The sequence below is a fragment of the Rosa chinensis genome, chromosome 6 (assembly GCF_002994745.2).
Source record: "Rosa chinensis cultivar Old Blush chromosome 6, RchiOBHm-V2, whole genome shotgun sequence".
Taxonomy (NCBI): Eukaryota; Viridiplantae; Streptophyta; class Magnoliopsida; order Rosales; family Rosaceae; genus Rosa; species Rosa chinensis.
In genome coordinates this window covers 62,587,954-62,605,827 of record NC_037093.1, presented here as the reverse complement: position 1 = coordinate 62,605,827, position 17,874 = coordinate 62,587,954, and the positions used below count along the sequence as shown (strand labels likewise).

Sequence of the window (17,874 nt, the reverse complement as noted above, 5' to 3'; positions counted from 1 at the left end):
TAAGGTAATCCGGAAACTGTTTCCTTATAGGAATAACCAAATTAGATCTCTATAATTGTGCTTTTCAAATCAGGAAAATAATATCACAATACCAACTGCAAATAGGTACAAAATCATGCTTTTCCTTATAAGATTTCTCACATGTTCTTTACTACACGCCATAGAAACACAAATACAAGCAGTAGTTTTGGACGATTAGATTGAGAGAAAACTAATCCAAAACCCTTTTCGACGGAACAATCTCACATAAACCTTTAGGGCCTCAAAATCCCAATTAGGTGTTTCTTCAACCCTTTTTCAAGGTGTGTTGCTTGATGAATAAGAAATAAACTAAAACTTCTTTTCTTTGTGGGAAAAACAGATCCTCTTTGTAGGAAAAGATTGATCTCCTTATTAGAGAGGAATCTGAATTCTAGTTAAAGAATTCGTCTTGCACGACTTCCTCTCCCTCTATCTCCTTGTTTTCTCTTCCTCCACAACCTATTAATCAGATTTTCTGTTCTTCAAATTGCACTAGGCTTTGGCCATGGCTGAGAAGAACATTCACGTGCAGGCTTTGGAGAAGGGAGACCAGAAAAAAGGTGAGAGAAGCAACGATGAAGCATCTTCTGAAAAAATCTCAACAGAAGGTCACCCAGTTGAGGTTTCACCAAAGGAAGCTACTTGTGAACAAAGTCATTCTGTTGACGTAAATCTCGACAAGGAGAGTATGATCAATTCGAAACCTCCTCAAGTGACTGAAGCAGCTCAAGAACCAAAACCTTCTCAAGCACTTGAAGGAACTCAAGAGACAAAACCTTCTATAGTGATTGAAGCAGCTCAAAAACCAGAACCTTCTCAAGTGATTGAGGCCTCTCAAGAACCAGAACCTTCTCAAATAATTGAAGCAGCTCAGGAACCAAAGCAAGAAGAAAAGGGCCTAGGCGGTTTCGATTTGAATCAAGAAGGAACTTGTGTTGGATCTGCTTCAACACCAGCAGCAGGGGCTGGTTTACCTGTAGCCAAACTGCTGTTTGATCTGAATGTGGTAGATGGAGAGGGTTTGGAAAACCAAAATTTGCCGCCATCTGATCTCCATGAATCTCGAAGGGAAGTGAATTATGGGAGGCTGAATTTGGACTTAAACCATTGGAATGATGAAGATGATGCTCTAGCATGGGATTTAAACCATTGCATCCCATCTCCTCCTGCCTCACCATCACCATCCTCGTCATCGTCATCAGTGCCACAGCCTTCTATGGAGGAACACTTTGATAAGAATGGCACGGAGGAGCTACATATTCATAATGATTCTCTACTTCAGGGGGGCGCACCTGATGTTTTAGTTTTTCGTATCATGGGAGCCAACGTGGTGATTAGTCCTGAAAGAAACAAAGGTGGTGTTCCAACAACTCTACCTCCGCCGAGCAATGGCGAGGCTCCTATTCTGTTTGGGCGCAGGCTTGGTGGAACGGCTGCAGGGGCCACTTGCTCTCCAACGGCTGTTGATGAGCCTCAGCTGTTGCCCCTTTTTTGTTCAAGTTCTACTAGTGGCTTGAAAAGGAAGGAACCAGAAGGTGGCTTAGAACCATACATGGCCGCGAAAAAGGTGGCCAATTCTGGTTCTTCTACAGTTGGTGGGAAAAGGAAGGAACCAGAAGGTGGCCAGGAACCATACGTAGCTGGGACAAACAGGGCCTGTTCTTTGTGATGCATTGCTGTTACTATCATCTGAGGCTCTAGGTGGTGGTTTTGTTTGGCACGTCATAACATTTCTGTGTCGTGTAATTTTTGCAGGTGGTCTCAGCTTGATTGATCATATTATACATACAGAAGCAAGGTCAGTTTTAGTATTGAATCTATATTCAAAACTAGACGAGAAAATTGTAGAAGCTTATGGTTGACTAGACATTTAAACAATGATCTTTCTCCAATTTTAGCTATTTAGTCAATCATTCAAATAATTGACGTTAAAAGCAGCTCTAAATTACAGTTTGTGATGCAAAAAACCTCATCATGTGCTCCACAAACTTTCATCTATACCAAACACGAAAGTAGCTAGTCTTTTATTTTTATTTTTGAATGAATAGATGAGATGTCGCAAGTTGAGTATGATACAGGAAAACTGCTCACAGGAAAAGAAGGTAGCACAATGATTGGTAGAACAATATAGAGTTAAATCCACAGACGAGGATTCAAGTACTTCAGTTGTATTTTAGCAACTTTGAGGAGGCCAAACAACAGCTAGCGATTGAATGTAAATAGTGACTAGATTATTGGCTAGAACCCCAAAATTGAAAATGCCTAGTGTAGCTGATTCTTCAAGTTTTTAGGGAAAACTCAGACCATGATATTGATAACCAAAGAATACAACATATTGAATACCTTAATAGATTCAAGAATGCATATTCTATCATTTTCTAACAACTCGTTGTCCACAAAACAAAATATCCCTATCACCAGTACAGAAGAAGCAATAATAAAGCTTCTCAATTACAGAATAAATTTCATCCTCTACAATGTAATAGTGACTAGTTTATTGTTACAACCACAGAATTGAAAATGCCAAGTGTAGCTGATTCTTCAAGTTGTTAGGGAAAACTCAGACCATGATAACCAAAGAATACAACATATCGAATACTAAGAATGCATGAAATATTAATTCTGACATTTCCTAACAACTCGTTACCCACATAACAAAATATCCCTATCACCAGTACAGAAGAAGCAATAATATAGCTTTTCAATTAAGATTATAGAATTCATCCTCTACAATGTAATAGTGACTAGTTTATTGGCCACAACTGCAGAATTGAAAATGCTTAGTGTAGCTGATTCTTCAAATTTTTAAGGAAAACTCAGACCATGATAACCAAAGAATACAACATATATTGAATACCTTAATAGATGCAAAAAATGCACCAAAATATTAATTCTATCATGTGCTAACAACTCATTGTCCACAGAACAAAATATCCCTATCACCAGTACAGAACAAAGCATTAATATAGCTTTTCAATTAGAGAATAGATTTCATCCTCTCCACCAGTTTGCAGTAGGGAAAATAAGCAATTGATGCCCTTATTGCGATTTTGAAGGAATTTCACGACCATGTTAAAAAGCAGTGTATATCTGTGCGGAACAAGCAATTGATGTTAAGAGCATCAGAGGTTTGTACCTATTGCAGTTTCTTGTGACAAGGACCTGATCAACATCATACTCTTACTGGTTTTTGCAGAACGGCGGACAAGTAAACCTCAAATTTGCTTGACCCTGATGCAGCATCTACTGCAACAACCCATTTCAGCTTTTTATATCCAAACCTCTCAATTAACCTGGTTAAGTCCTTTTTCCTGTCTTCATTGGCACAATGAAAGTTGTCTAACCAAAACAAACCTCCAGGCCTCAAGATCCGATCGATATCAAACATCAAGAACTCAAACTTGTCCGGTTTTCCACCAACATCCAATCCACTCGCGGCATGAACCAAATCAAAGACATTATCATAGAAAGGAAATCTATGATCCAAGCTCAAAAACAGCGGAAACAGCCCCCTAGCAGCTATGAACTCGCTATAGGGGGCATCAATGTTCAAAGTGTTGGTGATCACAGTCACATTCCTCTCCGCCATTCTAGCAGCAAATGTACCAGACCCACCTCCAATATCAAACCCTACTCTCATTCCCCCACCTCCCAAAGCCAGCACATCATCAATCACGAAATCATTCTTGCTCCTAGCCTTAACAAATCTGTGTTTCTCATCCCCCCCATTACTGAAATCAAAGCAACCAACGCACTCCCTACTCAATTTCTTACTACTCAAGCACTCGAAATTCTTACACCCTAGACCGCTCCAAGTAACACTCTTAGCACTAACATTTTTCCAAAGCGAAAGCGGAAAAGTAGTTAAACCAACCTTGGGCACGGTCTTGGCAAAGCACCTCCTCCTCGGCAGAGGCTCGCATCCGCGAAGAATCAGCCTCTGGGCCAGGCTCCAGTCGTCGGGGCAGGGCCCAGAGACCTTGTAGTTCATGTACTGGGACAACAAATCCGCGGATTTCTCGCAGGAATGTCCCACGGAGGCCACCATCTCGGTGATCCCGGTTCTCGAGTCTTTGCCGAGAGGAAGGGTGTGATGCTGGAGGAATGTCTTGAGCTCATTAGGTGTATTGGGGCGGGAAAGATCGATGGTTTGGTAGCCCAAGAGGTCCTTCTCCATCTGGGCGAGCTTCTTCTGGGAGGAGTCGATCTCGCGGAGGATGAGGGAGACCTGCTCGGAGATGAGGGACATGTTCTTCTGGGTGTGGTGGAGCAGGTGCTGGGCGTGTTGCTGGTCTTTTGGGGATGATGTGAAGGCGTAGAGGGCGAAGAGGTTCGTGGTGAGGACGGAGAACAGCATCAGAATGTTGACGGCCGAGGAGCACAGGGTGGCGCGTCGGAATCTGGCGGTGCCGTCGCCGATCTTCAGAGACACGGAGCCCATCTTGGAGCCTGCGGATTTGAGTCAACTAGCTAGGCAAGTGGGAGTGGAGTAGTCAGTAGTGGAGAGGGTAGTGGGGACTGGGGAGAGGATTAGAGAGTTGGTAAGTAGGATTTATTAGACTAGTTAGTGAATTTAAGACTTCCTTGGCTTTTGTCACGGCTTTGTGTCGGCTGCGGTTGTAATTAACGTGGCTTTGTGAGAAAGGAATGGAAATTATTCTATGCACCGACGGTGTAAGTGACCCAACCCTTATAAAATAATCTCAACCATTGATATTTATTATCAACTTTATTTTTAATAAACAAAAAGTGTATTTAATGCAATCTAACCATTCATTTATGTTGGTGCAAGTGCACGGCGGTGCACTGAATAATCTCTCAGAAAGGAAAATGACCAACACAGAGCGTGGCTCCACTCTTGATCCTTCTTCCCATATGGCACCAGGGCCGTCCCATGACAAAGTGAGGCATGAGGCAAAATTTAGAGAGACCTTCCTAATAATTTTGTCCATTGAAAAAAAAAAAGTTAGCAAAGTAAAGTTCAAACTAAAACATAGTAGATTATATAAACAAAATAAAAAGTAACAATGCAGATAAAAAACATTAGAACCTGATTTTCTAACCACAAAATTTTGGACTTTAGGACTTGACGGTTTGTTAAAATTGTATCAACTATCTGAATTATAATTACGAAATTAGAACAGAGGGTGAAATTCAGAATTGAGTAAGAGGAAGAGAAGGATTGTTTCTATGTGTCTATGAGAGTCTGTCAATGGCTTAAATAGACATAAAAGGAAGAAATGTTACCGTTTGTCTTTGAAAGAATAAGAGGGGAATCCAAAATTCATATTTCAGCAGCCAATGTTTCATTTTTGCCCAAATTAGTAAAAGTAAGAGCAAAAATTTTGGTTATCTTCTTTTCTAATCCCAAAGTGATGGAGAAAGAGGAAAGCTTGGGGTGTTTAACTTACAAATACAAAAGAAAAAGAAGAAATTTTGAGGACTCATGGAGTCATGGGTTTGATTTCATTGGCCTCAACGTCATCTTCTACAAACTGCATCTCTGCGTCTTTTTTCTTTTACTATTTTTTTTTAAACACACACACACACACACACACATATATATATATATATATATTTTTTCTTGAGATGGAGGCCTTCCCCCAAACTGAGGCCCAAGGCCACTGCCTTGGTTGCCTTGGTCAAGGGACGGCTCTGTATGGCACACTCAAATATGTTCCCCATCCTCATTCGATTCCCTCACTACGGTGGTCAAGTACTATGCTGCTCTTTACATGCGTTTAGGAATTAGTCTTTAGACTTAAAAAAGTCTTTGAGATCCCTGACACGGTTAAAAATAAATAAATCTGCTAACTATGTTTCCAAGAGGACACAAATCATGTATACATTTATGACATGTTTACTTGTTTGAAATGAAAAATAATCATAAATTGGAGACAACTGGAATGGGAGAAGAAAGAAATCGGTATTGATTCCGGAGGAGTTGATTCCTAAACTCATCTCCCTCCTTCGTAATCAAATTATTGAGTATTCAAGAATCGATTCCTTATAAAGAGGTGAGACCTACACCCATTTCGATTCCTTTATGTGTTAGTAAACGCAAGAATACTTTTGTCCGGAATCATTTTGATGTGTTAGTAAACATAGAAATAGTTTTACCTCGTAATCATTCTCTTCTATTCCAAGTAAATAAACGTGCCCTAATTTGAGTTGGTTTGCACCTAAAATTCAAATAATTTTGATAGTTTTTCTTTTTCTTTTTTTTGAAACGATAATTTTGTTAATTTGGATTACTATGTAATGTCTTGAAAGAGTTCAGTGGGTGATTTTAGGGCTGGGCACGGGTCGGGTCCAACTATAATTTCACTGAGCTCGGACCCAGCCCGTTTTGACACAAACAGGGACCGGCCCGGAACCAGCCTGTTTCATTTCAGGCCGGGCTTGCGGGCTTTCGATCCCAAAAACCTGTATTTTACCTTTGCTTAGTAGGATATATATCTACTTTGCAATGTACTCAGATTTCATTCATTTCAACCTATTCAGATTTGAATCAAAACACAATATCAAGATCCAAAGTTCAAGCTGCAAATTCAAATATCCAAAATACATAAAAACTACTAAGTTGCCAACTAATCTGATGTAGCACAACTTAAATTGGTATTTGTGATTCTTTGTGTTTTTCTCCGGCAGCGGAATATTTTTTTTCTTTCTAATATACAGTTTATAAGCGATATTTTTTTAATGTTTTCTTCCATATAGTTTATATATCTCCTGCTCTTCTAAGTTGCAAACCAATACACTATAGCCCAACTTAAATTGGTATTTGTGATTCTCTGTGTTTTTCTCCTGCAGCGGAATATTTTTTTTTTCTTTCTAATAGACACTTTATATACATACTACTCATCGAAGTTGCCAATCAATCTGTTGTAACACAACTTAAACTGGTATTTGTGGTTCTCCGGGTTCTACTCCCGGTAGCAGAGTACTTTTTTTAAATTTTTTTAATATATTCTTTATAAGAGGAGTACTTTTTTTTTTAATATACAGTTTATCCTATTGCAGTTCTAAGTTGCCAACTAATTTGTTGTACCACAACTTAAACTTGTATTTGTCAATCTCCGGGTTTGACTCTCGGTAGCGAAATGCTTTTTTATTTTTTTTACACATAAATAGAATAAATTTTGTTTTGTTTTTTAAAGCAAGTTCACTTGTTGGGTCACCGGGTCACCTACTATTCATTGATTTTTAGTGTTTATTTTCACCCTTTAGGTCATGGGTATAGTTTTCAAACTGACCCAGACCTGAGTCACCAAAATCACTTTCTGGGTCAGTTCCGTGACCTGCAAATTGACTCAGTAACCCAGGTTAGTTTAGAAACTGTGCCGGTGACCCAGATGGTGGAAATAAACACTAAAAAACAGTGAATAATGAGTGACCCGGTGACCTAACGGGTGAACTTGCACTTAATAGGACAATACTTGGCTGACCAGTGACCACATCCCTAACCAAACCCAACGTGTATCAACTAAAATTGAACACATGTCCTTTTATTTATTTATTTTTTATTATATCTCATTCAGGTCCTTCTCTTTCTCCTCTTAATAGAACAATACGTGGCTGACCATATCCCTAACCAAACCCAACGTGTATCAACTAAAATTGAATACATGTCCTTTTTTTTATTTATTTTTTATTATATCTCATTCAGGTCCTTCTCTTTCTCCTCTTAATAGAACAATACTTGGCTGACCACATCCCTAACCAAACCCAACGTGTATCAAATAAAATTGAACACATGTCCTCTTTTTTTTAATTTTTTTTATTATATCTCATTCAGGTCCTTCTCTTCCTCCTCTTACGGTTCTTCTTCAGGTCTTTCTCTTCTTCCTCTCACAGTTCTTCAACTCTTGGTTATGGGTTAGAGAAGAATCAGTGCCTCAATCTTCTCGCTAATCCAAGCTCTCAGCACAGAGACTCAAAGCCCTAATGACCCAACACCAAACTAATTGCTCGAGCTCCTCAACTTCAATGGACATCCTTATCAAAAACAGGAACTATTGGTCCTCGTCAACATCTTCATCTTTCATCCAGATACTCCCGGCGCCCACGATTGGCAAGGTTGAAAACAGAGATTGATGGTAGAGTGATCTGGGTAGAGGAAGAAGAGGAGGGAGAGACTGTTGGGTATGGTTCGGATTTACATGGGTGGAGGAAGAGAAAGTTCCTTAAGATGTGGGGGGCAAAAAAAAAATAATAGAGAGACATATCCTAGTTGGTTAGGAATGTGGTCAGCCAAATATTATTCTTTTTAATATATAAATATACAGTTTATATAAATATACAAATATAAAGTTTATATACCTACTACTCTTTAGAGCATCTCCAATAATGTTTGTTATAAATATAGCTAAAATTTGCTAAAAGTTAAATATAACTATCCAATTTGAGAGTTGTCCTCCAACAAGGATAGCTATTGTTGAGTTAATTTCAAAAGGATTGTTCTCTCTGGATTTATCTTATGCTACGCTGCTCAATTCTCTAGGCTTCCATATAATTTTTCAGTTTCTTCATTGTAGGTAATCAATCCTTGCTCTCAACAGTTGAAACTAACCATCACTCCAAGTCTTCTTCTTTCTAAAATTCAAGTAGAACCACCGTCTAATTCCTATTTTGAAATTTATGTCAAGATCAAAATGACTCCATGCTGACCTAAACGCAGAACCACCATAAACAACAGTGAACCCGAAACAAATAGAACACCTCCCAAATTCCAATTTCTTCAAACCTCCTCCAAATTTGAATTCAAGTATATCACTGTGTAAAGCTCAATCCAATAGATTGGATTAATTATGGTCGAAAATTGACCAATGAATAACAAACCGCCGTCGTGAACAGTAAAGAGACGGTGGCCAAACCACTACCCAAAACTCAATATCTTTCAATCTCAACCAAATTCAATTTTAAGTACACAAAGAGGCAGAGCTCGGTAAGAAGATCAAGTTTGATACCTGGTTCGAAGCCTAACGTCACCGGCAACTCGCCAGAAAATTAAGAAAAAACCATCTTCTTCGATTCTCCCTCAAAACTTGTTATCTAGACAAACGAACACCATGGATAAGTCCACGAGGACTAGAGGAAGCTTTTGAAACCGGAAAGCCGCCACGATTTGGCCGGAAATTAGAGAGAACTCAAGCCCATAAATTAGAACGTTGGAACTCAAAAATTGGAATGTTGGAACTGAAGAATTGGAACGTTGAAGATTTTACGTGAAGTTATTTTCTCTCTCCTCTCTAGCTATATTTAGCTAGAGTTTTTAGCTAAAGCTAAATTTAGCTTTTAAATAGGTATTCTGCTGGAGATAAAACTTATCCCAAAATTTGTTAAATTTCAATTTTTTTTAAAAAAATAGGTATTCTGTTAGAGATGCCCTTAAGTTGCCAACCAATCTGCTGCAGCACAACTTAAACTAGTAGATGTGATTCTCTGAGTTTGACTCAATGCAGCGAAATACTATCTTTTTCTACCGTTTATAAGCAAAATACTTTTTTTCTTTAAAATACAGTTTATATACCTATTGCTCTTATAAGTTGCCAACCAATCCGCTGTAGCACAAGTCAATCTCTTTTTTTACATACAATTTATAAATAGAATACTTTTTTTGTTTTTTAATATACAGTTTACTGCTTTCTAAGGCTCTGTACTAAACATGAAATTGTTTTAATTCACAGCTGATTATTCTCACAACACAGCCGTTGTAGTTTTTTTTCAAAGTAACAGCAATCTCAAACTAGCCCTAAGTTACCAACCAATTTGTTGTAGCACAACTTAGATTTGATTTTTCGGGTTTGACTCCCGGTAGCGAAATACTTTTTTCTTCTTCTAATGTATAGTTTATAAGGGCATCTCCAACGGGTGGAGTCATAAGCCATTTTGGCTTTGGCTTTTGTGGTGAGCATCTCCAACCAATCCCCATGTTTAGTCATTTTGACTTATGAGTCAAAACTTTAGCCAAAATGACTAAAGATTGAAGAACGAAAGCCATTTTGGCTTCACATGGGGGAGACGTGGGCCCCAGCTGCACATGGCATTAAAACCAACTTGTCATAAAATCAACGGCTCAGATTCAGTCTTCAATTATTCTATTTAAAATGAAAGGCACAGATTAATTCGTTCTAAAAATAAAAAAATAAATATATATTTACTAATTTCTAATCTGACGGTGGAAAAAATGCCCTGGATTAAAATCAACGGTTAATATAAAGTAATTGTGTTTTAAACTAAAAAAAACCTTCAAAAAATAAAAGAAAATTTTCTAAAAAATAAGAAAAAAATTTCTAATAATAAGTTAATGACGATATATTATATAAAATAATTACGTATGATATATAAATTCATATTGTAGTTAAATAATTGTTTAAAATGATTAATTTATGAAATGATTTTGGCTTTTGACTAAAGAGGGTTGGAGATGCAAAATATGAATGAATAGTGATGACATTAGGGGAGTCAAATTTTGCAAATGACTTTGGCTTTTGACTCCATTGTTGGAGATGCTCTAAGCGGAATAATATTTTTCTTTAATACACAGTTTATATACCTACTGCTCTTTTAAGTTGCCAACCATTAACTTAAACTGATGTTTGTCAATCTCCAGGTTCGACTCCAGGCAGCGGAATATTTTTTTTTTTTTTAATATACAGTTTATAAGCAGTATTTTTTGTTTTTGTTTTCTACTATACAGTTTATATACCTACTGCTCTTCTAAGTTGCAAACCAGTACGCTGTAGCCTAACTTAAATTGGTAGACGTGATTCTCTGGGTTTGACTCCCGGCAGCGGGATACTTTCTTTTTTCTAATATTCAGTTTATACCTTTTTCTTTTTTTAATATACAGTTTATATACCTACTGCTCTTCTAAGTTGCTAACCAATTCGCTGTAGCACAACTTAAACTGGTATTTGTCAATCTCCGGGTTCGACTCCCGGCAGCGGAATACTTTTTTATTTTTTATATTTTTTAATATACAATCTATATACCTACTGCTCTTCCAAGTTGCCAACCAATCTTCTGTAGCACAACTTAAACCGGTATTTGTAATTCTCCAGGTCGACTCCTGGCAGCGGAATATATTTTTACTTTAATATTTTTTAATTAATTTTTTTTAATGCCGATTGAACTAATAAGTAGTAAGACAGTATGAAGGAGCACCGTTACTGGAGAACAATTATGCAACCTACAAAACAACATTCTAGAAAAGGCCAGGTTTCAATAAATTGTTTGAAGCTCCCAATAGGCTGGGTTTATACCAAATATTTTAAAAGCTCCAAAAAGGTGGAATCAGCAAAATAAACACCGACTAAAACATGGACAGAAAAACGTTCTTCCGGCAAGAATATGTAACGAGGATCAAGCACTGCCATAGCCCCTTTAGCACGTCAATGATGAGCCTTGGCTTGAGCCTTCGCAAGAGACCTGGCCTTCGCCTAGTAATCACAAAGAAAACGTAAGTGAGCATTTATACATCTAGTTGTAGTATAATCAATACGTAAAACCAGTAAAATATGTATTATGTACACAGGGAAAAATTCCATCTCCCTCTCTCTCTCTCAATCTCTTATTTCTTCCCAAGGCAGACCAAAACAAAGAGAGATATTTTAGTTCCATAACATTGCTTCCATAGTAAGTTCCACTCAGATATGGTCTTCAAGAGGGTTTGCTGAGTTTTCTAACTAAATATATGAGAACTTCACTTGCACGAAATGCTGCATTTGTGTGTCGACTTCAATTACGAGACTCTCATTGGACCATAACTGGTTGTTCAATGCTTATATGCTCAAGTCCAACACTTTAGTATACAAAGAAAACCAGTTGATGAAAGATTAATAAGAAGATTTCAAAAGTATTCCCATTCCTGTTGGATCTGACCCAAAATCAGGACTAGAACCATGAGAAAACCAACCAAATAATCCAGAAGAGCAAACAGGTCTCCCTGTTAGTTACTAATTAACCGTGGCGAGATCAATTACAGAAACACTTTCGAAATCTCCACATTCAAACAACGCAGTTAGCTGAGCATCAGTTCCGAAAATGAGGGATTTGGCATAAGTAATAACAAATTGAAGCACTATAGTATATCCCAATCGCAGAGCAGTGAAATTTCAAGAGGAATATGGTCGCATAACAAGAAGCAGATCTGAATAAAAACGAGTGACAATGAAGCAAGGACCAATACTTACCTTCAAAACTTTATGCTTCACGCTTCCGTAAACCACACCGAGAGTGAAGGCCGACGCACGAGCAACCTACAAATCGTTCAGAAATTCAAACACTGTCCACATTTCTCCAGAAACCAAACGGAGGCTAAAATAAATATTAACGAATGACTAAAAAATCAGAGGTAAAAAAATATGAGTGTTACCAGAGCAAGAGTGCTCGTGCCGGAGTAAGGACCTGGAGGCGGCGCCATTGAATTTTAAGATGAAGAAAGCAGATTTCTTCTGAGCTCAAATCTTCGAATCCCCAATCAAATTTTGCAGACGGTGGAGTCTGTTTTGTTTTGTTTTTATAACAACTCGGATCCGGTAAAATACTTCTTCTCCAACTTCTCGGGTCGGATCCGAATTATAGCCACCCTACCCAAAACGTGGCACGGTTTGGCGTCGTCTCGTGACAGGTGGACACTGCTGCGACGTCGTTTTCCGGATTACCAAAAACAGACATCTGCCTTGCGGAAGAACGAAAGCGGAGAAAATCCAGCGCCACAATGGGAGCGTCATCTTCGTCAGAGCAGACGACGGTTCCGATTGAGCAACGAGAGGCCGAAACCCTAGCAGCCTCCACCGGAGCTCTTTCTACGCTTCAGAAGTGTTTCTCTAACCTCGCCGATCCTCACTCCGGTGCTATTCCCTACGACTCTCTTCAGGTCCGTTCGAAAATTGATTGTATTTTCAGTTTCAATGTGCCTTAATTCTATTTAACGATGGTTTATTACGGTAATTTTTTTTTTTTTCTCCTTCAGCAATGCTTTCGGTTAAGTTACGAGAATCCGGTATGCGAAGGTCTTGCAATTCCGGTATCATTTCCGGGAGTGCTGGATCATGTTGGATGCTGCATAGCGGAGCTGTTCTTCGTGACGGAAAAAGGGGGAGTGAGTTGGATTGAGTTCGTTAGAGGTTACAATAGGTGTTGTGCAAGAAAGACTTTGTCCATGTCTGTCACTAGTTTGCTGAGAGTGTTTAGTGTGGCACTTAAGAAAGCCGGTTTGCCTTGTAATTTGGAATTTGAAACTGGTGATGATGATTGTAAGATTAGCGGGTGGCTTATGCCTGTGGATGTGCTTATGCTTCTTTGGATGTGTTGGGCCATGTCTTGGTATTCTAGGACTAGAGAATTTCCGAGAGAGAAAGGCAAGTTGTGTCTGCCGGATGTTAAGCATATTGTGTTGTCGGCTATTGAATCATGTGCCGAAGCTGAAAGTGGACTGAATGTTTGGGACTGTGAGCTTTCGGGTTTGGAAGTTCAACTTCCTGTGGGGAAGTTTCTTACTTGGGTTTTGAAGACAGTGTCTACTCTCCCTGGTTGCTTTGCCGAGTTTGTGTATGCAGTACTCAAACATTCTGCTTCTCAAGAGGTATCTAATCTTCTCAGTTTGACACATTTACAGGTCTTCATGTTTCCGTTTCTCTTGTACTTCATTATCGTGATGCTTTTCCAATAATATCATGTCTTTCAGCTCATTGATTAAAACTTTGTTATGACATAAGTTGCAACTGCACTCATGGCAGTGGCTGCCTTTTATGCATTTGGTCAATGAGTAACTGTTTAGAGCACGTAGGAGGTTTTGGTTTGTTGTCCTCCTTCATCAACTTGGATGTTTATATTATCTGATTGGAAACGGCTTTTGTTGGCAGGCTGGACTGGAATGTTCGACTTCTTCAGCTGCAGTTACTTCGTCAACTATGGCATGCAGTTCTAATCTTTTGACCCCTGGAATAGCCTGGGCTGTTTCCCTCACACTAACAGGCCCTCTAAGTGAAGAGATCTCAAGGGCATGCTTCCCTTCAGATGCTAATGGAATAAATAATGACCTACTTTACAGGTTTGTTTCTTGATATTTTATTGTATCAATTGCCTGCACATTACTCTAACTCTTATGCATGTTTGATGTAACACAGTTGCAACCAAGGTATTAGTTTCAGAGTCAGCTAACTATGATAATTATCTTTCAATCAGTTACAAGGAGGTTGCAAATTATCGGAGTCAAGTAGTCAACAAGAGATAAAAACTTTTAGAACCCTTTTCCACAATTACATATTAAAACCATTGGGATAAAACTTCAATGAGGCTATGCATATATATTTCTTCAGTAACATTTTGACTAATTGTGTTCCATACCTTTCAGTTTGAGTATTGTCTATTTAGCATCTATGGTATAATGTGTAGGTCACATCTTCATGGGAGAGGGTTGAATAGATTCTGGTCTAATGTTCAAGGTTACCAAGGTCCACTGCTTGTTCTGATTTCTGCAACCTCAGAAGATGGTAGTGCCAATAAAAGAAATTGGATTGTAGGTGTTCTCACACATCAAGGTTTTGAGAATAGGGATCTCTTCTATGGAAGTTCAGGAAGTCTGTACGCTATAAGTCCAGTCTTTCATGTGTATCCACCTACTGGTATGCAAAGTGTTTGGAAAGGCGCTGCATTTCATTTCATAGAAATTGCTGAGTAGGTCTGTGAAACTAACCATGTAAAGAACTATGATCAATGACAGGAAAGGAAAGGAACTTTGTGTATAGCCATCTCCATCCCACTGGCAAGGTGTATGAGGTGAAACCGAAGCCTGTTGGAATAGGATTTGGTGGAACTCTGGGAAATGAGAGAATTTATGTGGATGAAGATTTTTCTAAGGTTACCATTCGCCATCATGCAGCTGACAAAACTTATCAGTCTGGCTCCCTCTTTCCTGATCAGGTATAATCGAAATGTTGCAATGAGTATAGACATAACTATCTAGTCCTTGGATTATTTGATGCTGTGACCAGAAAGAATGAATTGTAGGTTAGCACATTATAATATTCAAACTTTAATTGGTACAACTCAGGGCTTTCTACCTGTTGAAGCTTTGATCACAGAAGTTGAAATTTGGGGACTTGGTGGAAGGGGCGCAAAGGATGTGCAGGATTCATATAAGAATAGGGAACAACTTTTCACTGAGCAAAGACGAAAGGTAATCAACCTACATCAGACTTGGTCAATATATTGCATCTTCAGAGATTTGCTCACTCTTTTTTCTTGGTCGACAATTTAACTTTATTTGCTTGCGGCCTTTTCCAGGTTGACTTGAAAACATTTGCAAACTGGGAGGATTCACCTGAAAAGATGATGATGGACATGGTCTCCAACCCCAATGCAGTTCGACGTGAAGACCGGTAAAGACACCATGTCTGTGAACTGTATTTTACTTTCTGGCTGGTCAAAATGTAATTGTATTTACAACAAGGAGATCAGTCTGTTGGGCAAATGATGATAGCTTTGTGTATCACTAGATAATGTGTGTAAAGAAACTCAAAATGAAGTGTGTGAAACAGTTGTATGTCGCATTAGTTTACAGCTTGTATGCTTTTACACAGCTCACTGAATTTATCAATTCACATCTCAGGCCGTACCTTACATTTTGGGCAGATTGTTGTTGGATTCTAAGTCGACTATCCGTTCCCGTCATTTTCTCTTAGATTTATAAGTGCTTTGAATTGTTAGCAATAATCTAATTACCTTATGAAATGCAGTAATCATATCATTAGGACGAAGCCATTAAGTTCATTCGCAGTGATTTCCTTAAACAGTGCAGAAAGCTGATCAGCTATATTGAATGGTGCTCCTCTTAAGAGTTAGAATCCATAGAATAGAGTAAATTGAGTGCTAAAGGACGGATAATTGAGATATTCATCCAATAAATCCGAATTTGTTACGGAGCAAGATTAATGAATTGATGCACGACATACAAAATTACAAATCATTAGGCGATAAAAACTGCTCCATTTGATCTGCCTCTTACAATCCTCTGAAATCACACGATGCTACTAACCAAACCCAATTTACTGTTCTCAATTGATTAGCACCCAAGCAGACCTCAAAATACAGTAGTTTCACGATAGTATTAACCCTTTCATATTCAATGGTACTCATGACGAGGACTGGAAATACAATTATCATAGTTCATGCATTGCAAACAATGGAGTAAGAATGAGTGGTTTCTAGTTCATAGATTCTTCCCAGCTAACTTACATAATGCCAAACACTGTCTTTTAGGGTCAAAACAATCTCATACTCTGATGACTTTAACAACCACATATTATGAAATGCTTCCACAACAAAAACCGATTGAAACATAGAATCGTCTATAATTGTTCCCTTTACCAAAAGGAAACAAGAACTGAAGTCTAGCAGAGTTGACCATGAAATTGCTCCCACATAAGATGTAGATCAAACAACATAGAGGTTACTGCTTCTTCTCTTCTGCTTTCCTTGGCTGAAAAGAAACAACACATGGCACTGTGAGACAAAGAATACATAGCAGAAAGTTTCTTTTAGGCCAGAAGATAACCAAAATAAAGGCCTTCAGCGCCCCTAACAGCATTAGAATAAGGTTGTGGAATGGTCTTTCAATACATGCGTCCACAACACGCAAAGAGAAGTTCCCTCCTCTAATCATACAATGTATAAATGCAGCATGACAGGCATTTAATGACTAGTCATACATCCTATGACCTCAAGTTAAATGATCCACAAAACTATGGGATAGATCATAGATGAGACAACTGCAACAATTCCAGCCACGAATAGGTCTCTGAAGCAGTGACAGGCATACTGATGATTAAGATTCTTTCTAAACACTAAAATGCGACATCCTAAACTTCTTGCTTTCACTGAATAGCATCTGCAGACTAAATTTCATAAGATCTTCTTGTTTCCCGACTTTGGAAATTCACTAAAAAAAAAATAGGGTCGAGATTTTTGAGTTCCGTCAATTCGAAAATTGCTTAAATATCACAATTTGAAGGAGAAAAACACTCGGTGATCATAAAAACCAAAGAAATTTGGTGCACAAGTGATCAGGGCCTCATAGTCACAAATATTCACCTTGTTTAGCTAGTGGATTGCTACAGCTCAAAGCCTAAAGTTACCTTAAAAATGTATTCAACCTCAAATTTTCAAAAACAAATCAAATGCATATATCGGACCCAACTTCCATTCATTCATTCATCAATGCACACAACATGTTCGACGAAATGCCACAGTGAGCCAACAGCCTCTAAATCAAAACCAAAAAGGAGAGCGGAGGACAATAGAAACACGCACCTTGGTACCAGGCGAGGGTTGGGTGAGCTCCTCGGCCGGAATAAGAACCGGCCAGGCCTCGCCGGCGTCGCGGAACATCTGCTCGGTCTCGAGCATCTGACCCTTTTCGAGAATCATGGTCCTTATGCTCTGGGCGGGCGTGGCAGTGGCGTCGAAGACCTCCTCGACTCCGTTGACGAAGGTGACGGTGATCTTCGGGGGCTCGTCGTCGGTGCGGCGCTTGACTTGGACGGCGCAGCCGGGATTGGACTCCTTGGCCTTGGTGGCGTTGCACTGCGCCAAGAACTCCAAGCACGAAGCTGTGCGTGGGTCCAACGCGTTGAACTCGATCCTCACTCGGGAGAGGAACTTCAACATTCTCTAAGAATTTGGGTTTTGCTGAAATGAGTACCGAGGTTGATGAGAGTGAGGTCGAGGAGAAGAAAGTGATAGTGATGGGTTTTAAGGAAGCCTCAAACCCATGACGGCCCAACAAGAAGGGAGAATGCTTATTGGGACAAGGACAACCCATATAATTTAGGGTATATTTTGGGT

The 17,874-nt window shown here is 38.9% G+C and overlaps 5 protein-coding genes across 5 annotated transcripts; 2 read left to right on the top strand and 3 right to left on the bottom strand.

Moving 5' to 3' along the window:
- The first annotated feature begins 169 nt into the window (after positions 1-169).
- On the top strand, positions 170-1,934 carry LOC121050104. Its single transcript, XM_040508971.1, has 2 exons — positions 170-302; positions 518-1,934. The coding sequence occupies exon 2, from the start codon at positions 527-529 to the stop codon at positions 1,688-1,690; it is 1,164 nt and encodes a 387-aa protein (XP_040364905.1). The 5' UTR covers positions 170-302; positions 518-526; the 3' UTR covers positions 1,691-1,934.
- A 757-nt stretch (positions 1,935-2,691) lies between these two features.
- Positions 2,692-4,577, bottom strand: LOC112173706 (probable methyltransferase At1g29790). Its single transcript, XM_024311384.2, has one exon. The coding sequence runs from the start codon at positions 4,460-4,462 to the stop codon at positions 3,194-3,196; it is 1,269 nt and encodes a 422-aa protein (XP_024167152.1). The 5' UTR covers positions 4,463-4,577; the 3' UTR covers positions 2,692-3,193.
- A 6,651-nt stretch (positions 4,578-11,228) lies between these two features.
- On the bottom strand, positions 11,229-12,560 carry LOC112173080. The gene is made up of 3 exons (XM_024310627.2): positions 12,401-12,560; positions 12,219-12,284; positions 11,229-11,465 (listed from the first exon to the last, which is right to left on the bottom strand). Exons 1-3 carry the CDS (start codon positions 12,446-12,448, stop codon positions 11,418-11,420), a joined length of 162 nt encoding a protein of 53 aa, XP_024166395.1. The 5' UTR covers positions 12,449-12,560; the 3' UTR covers positions 11,229-11,417.
- Positions 12,561-12,598: 38 nt separating this feature from the next.
- LOC112173079 lies at positions 12,599-15,662 on the top strand. Its single transcript, XM_024310626.2, has 7 exons — positions 12,599-12,904; positions 13,001-13,612; positions 13,893-14,080; positions 14,425-14,654; positions 14,753-14,952; positions 15,083-15,208; positions 15,316-15,662. The coding sequence occupies exons 1-7, from the start codon at positions 12,746-12,748 to the stop codon at positions 15,412-15,414; spliced, it is 1,614 nt and encodes a 537-aa protein (XP_024166394.1). The 5' UTR covers positions 12,599-12,745; the 3' UTR covers positions 15,415-15,662.
- A 463-nt stretch (positions 15,663-16,125) lies between these two features.
- On the bottom strand, positions 16,126-17,828 carry LOC112172538. The gene is made up of 2 exons (XM_024309929.2): positions 17,341-17,828; positions 16,126-16,510 (listed from the first exon to the last, which is right to left on the bottom strand). The coding sequence occupies exons 1-2, from the start codon at positions 17,695-17,697 to the stop codon at positions 16,481-16,483; spliced, it is 387 nt and encodes a 128-aa protein (XP_024165697.1). The 5' UTR covers positions 17,698-17,828; the 3' UTR covers positions 16,126-16,480.
- Positions 17,829-17,874: the final 46 nt, after the last annotated feature.

Coding starts and splice junctions, on each gene's coding strand:
- LOC112173079 (XM_024310626.2), top strand. CDS start 12,746: ATGGGAGCGTCATCTTCGTCAGAGCAGACGACGGTTCCGATTGAGCAA. Junction 12,905..13,000: donor TTCCCTACGACTCTCTTCAG/GTCCGTTCGAAA, acceptor TTTCTCCTTCAG/CAATGCTTTCGGTTAAGTTA. Junction 15,209..15,315: donor TCACTGAGCAAAGACGAAAG/GTAATCAACCTA, acceptor GGCCTTTTCCAG/GTTGACTTGAAAACATTTGC.
- LOC112173706 (XM_024311384.2), bottom strand. CDS start 4,462: ATGGGCTCCGTGTCTCTGAAGATCGGCGACGGCACCGCCAGATTCCGA.
- LOC121050104 (XM_040508971.1), top strand. CDS start 527: ATGGCTGAGAAGAACATTCACGTGCAGGCTTTGGAGAAGGGAGACCAG.
- LOC112172538 (XM_024309929.2), bottom strand. CDS start 17,697: ATGTTGAAGTTCCTCTCCCGAGTGAGGATCGAGTTCAACGCGTTGGAC. Junction 16,511..17,340: donor AACCCTCGCCTGGTACCAAG/GTGCGTGTTTCT, acceptor GTTTCTTTTCAG/CCAAGGAAAGCAGAAGAGAA.
- LOC112173080 (XM_024310627.2), bottom strand. CDS start 12,448: ATGGCGCCGCCTCCAGGTCCTTACTCCGGCACGAGCACTCTTGCTCTG. Junction 12,285..12,400: donor GCACGAGCACTCTTGCTCTG/GTAACACTCATA, acceptor AACGATTTGTAG/GTTGCTCGTGCGTCGGCCTT. Junction 11,466..12,218: donor TGAAGCATAAAGTTTTGAAG/GTAAGTATTGGT, acceptor TGTGATTACTAG/GCGAAGGCCAGGTCTCTTGC.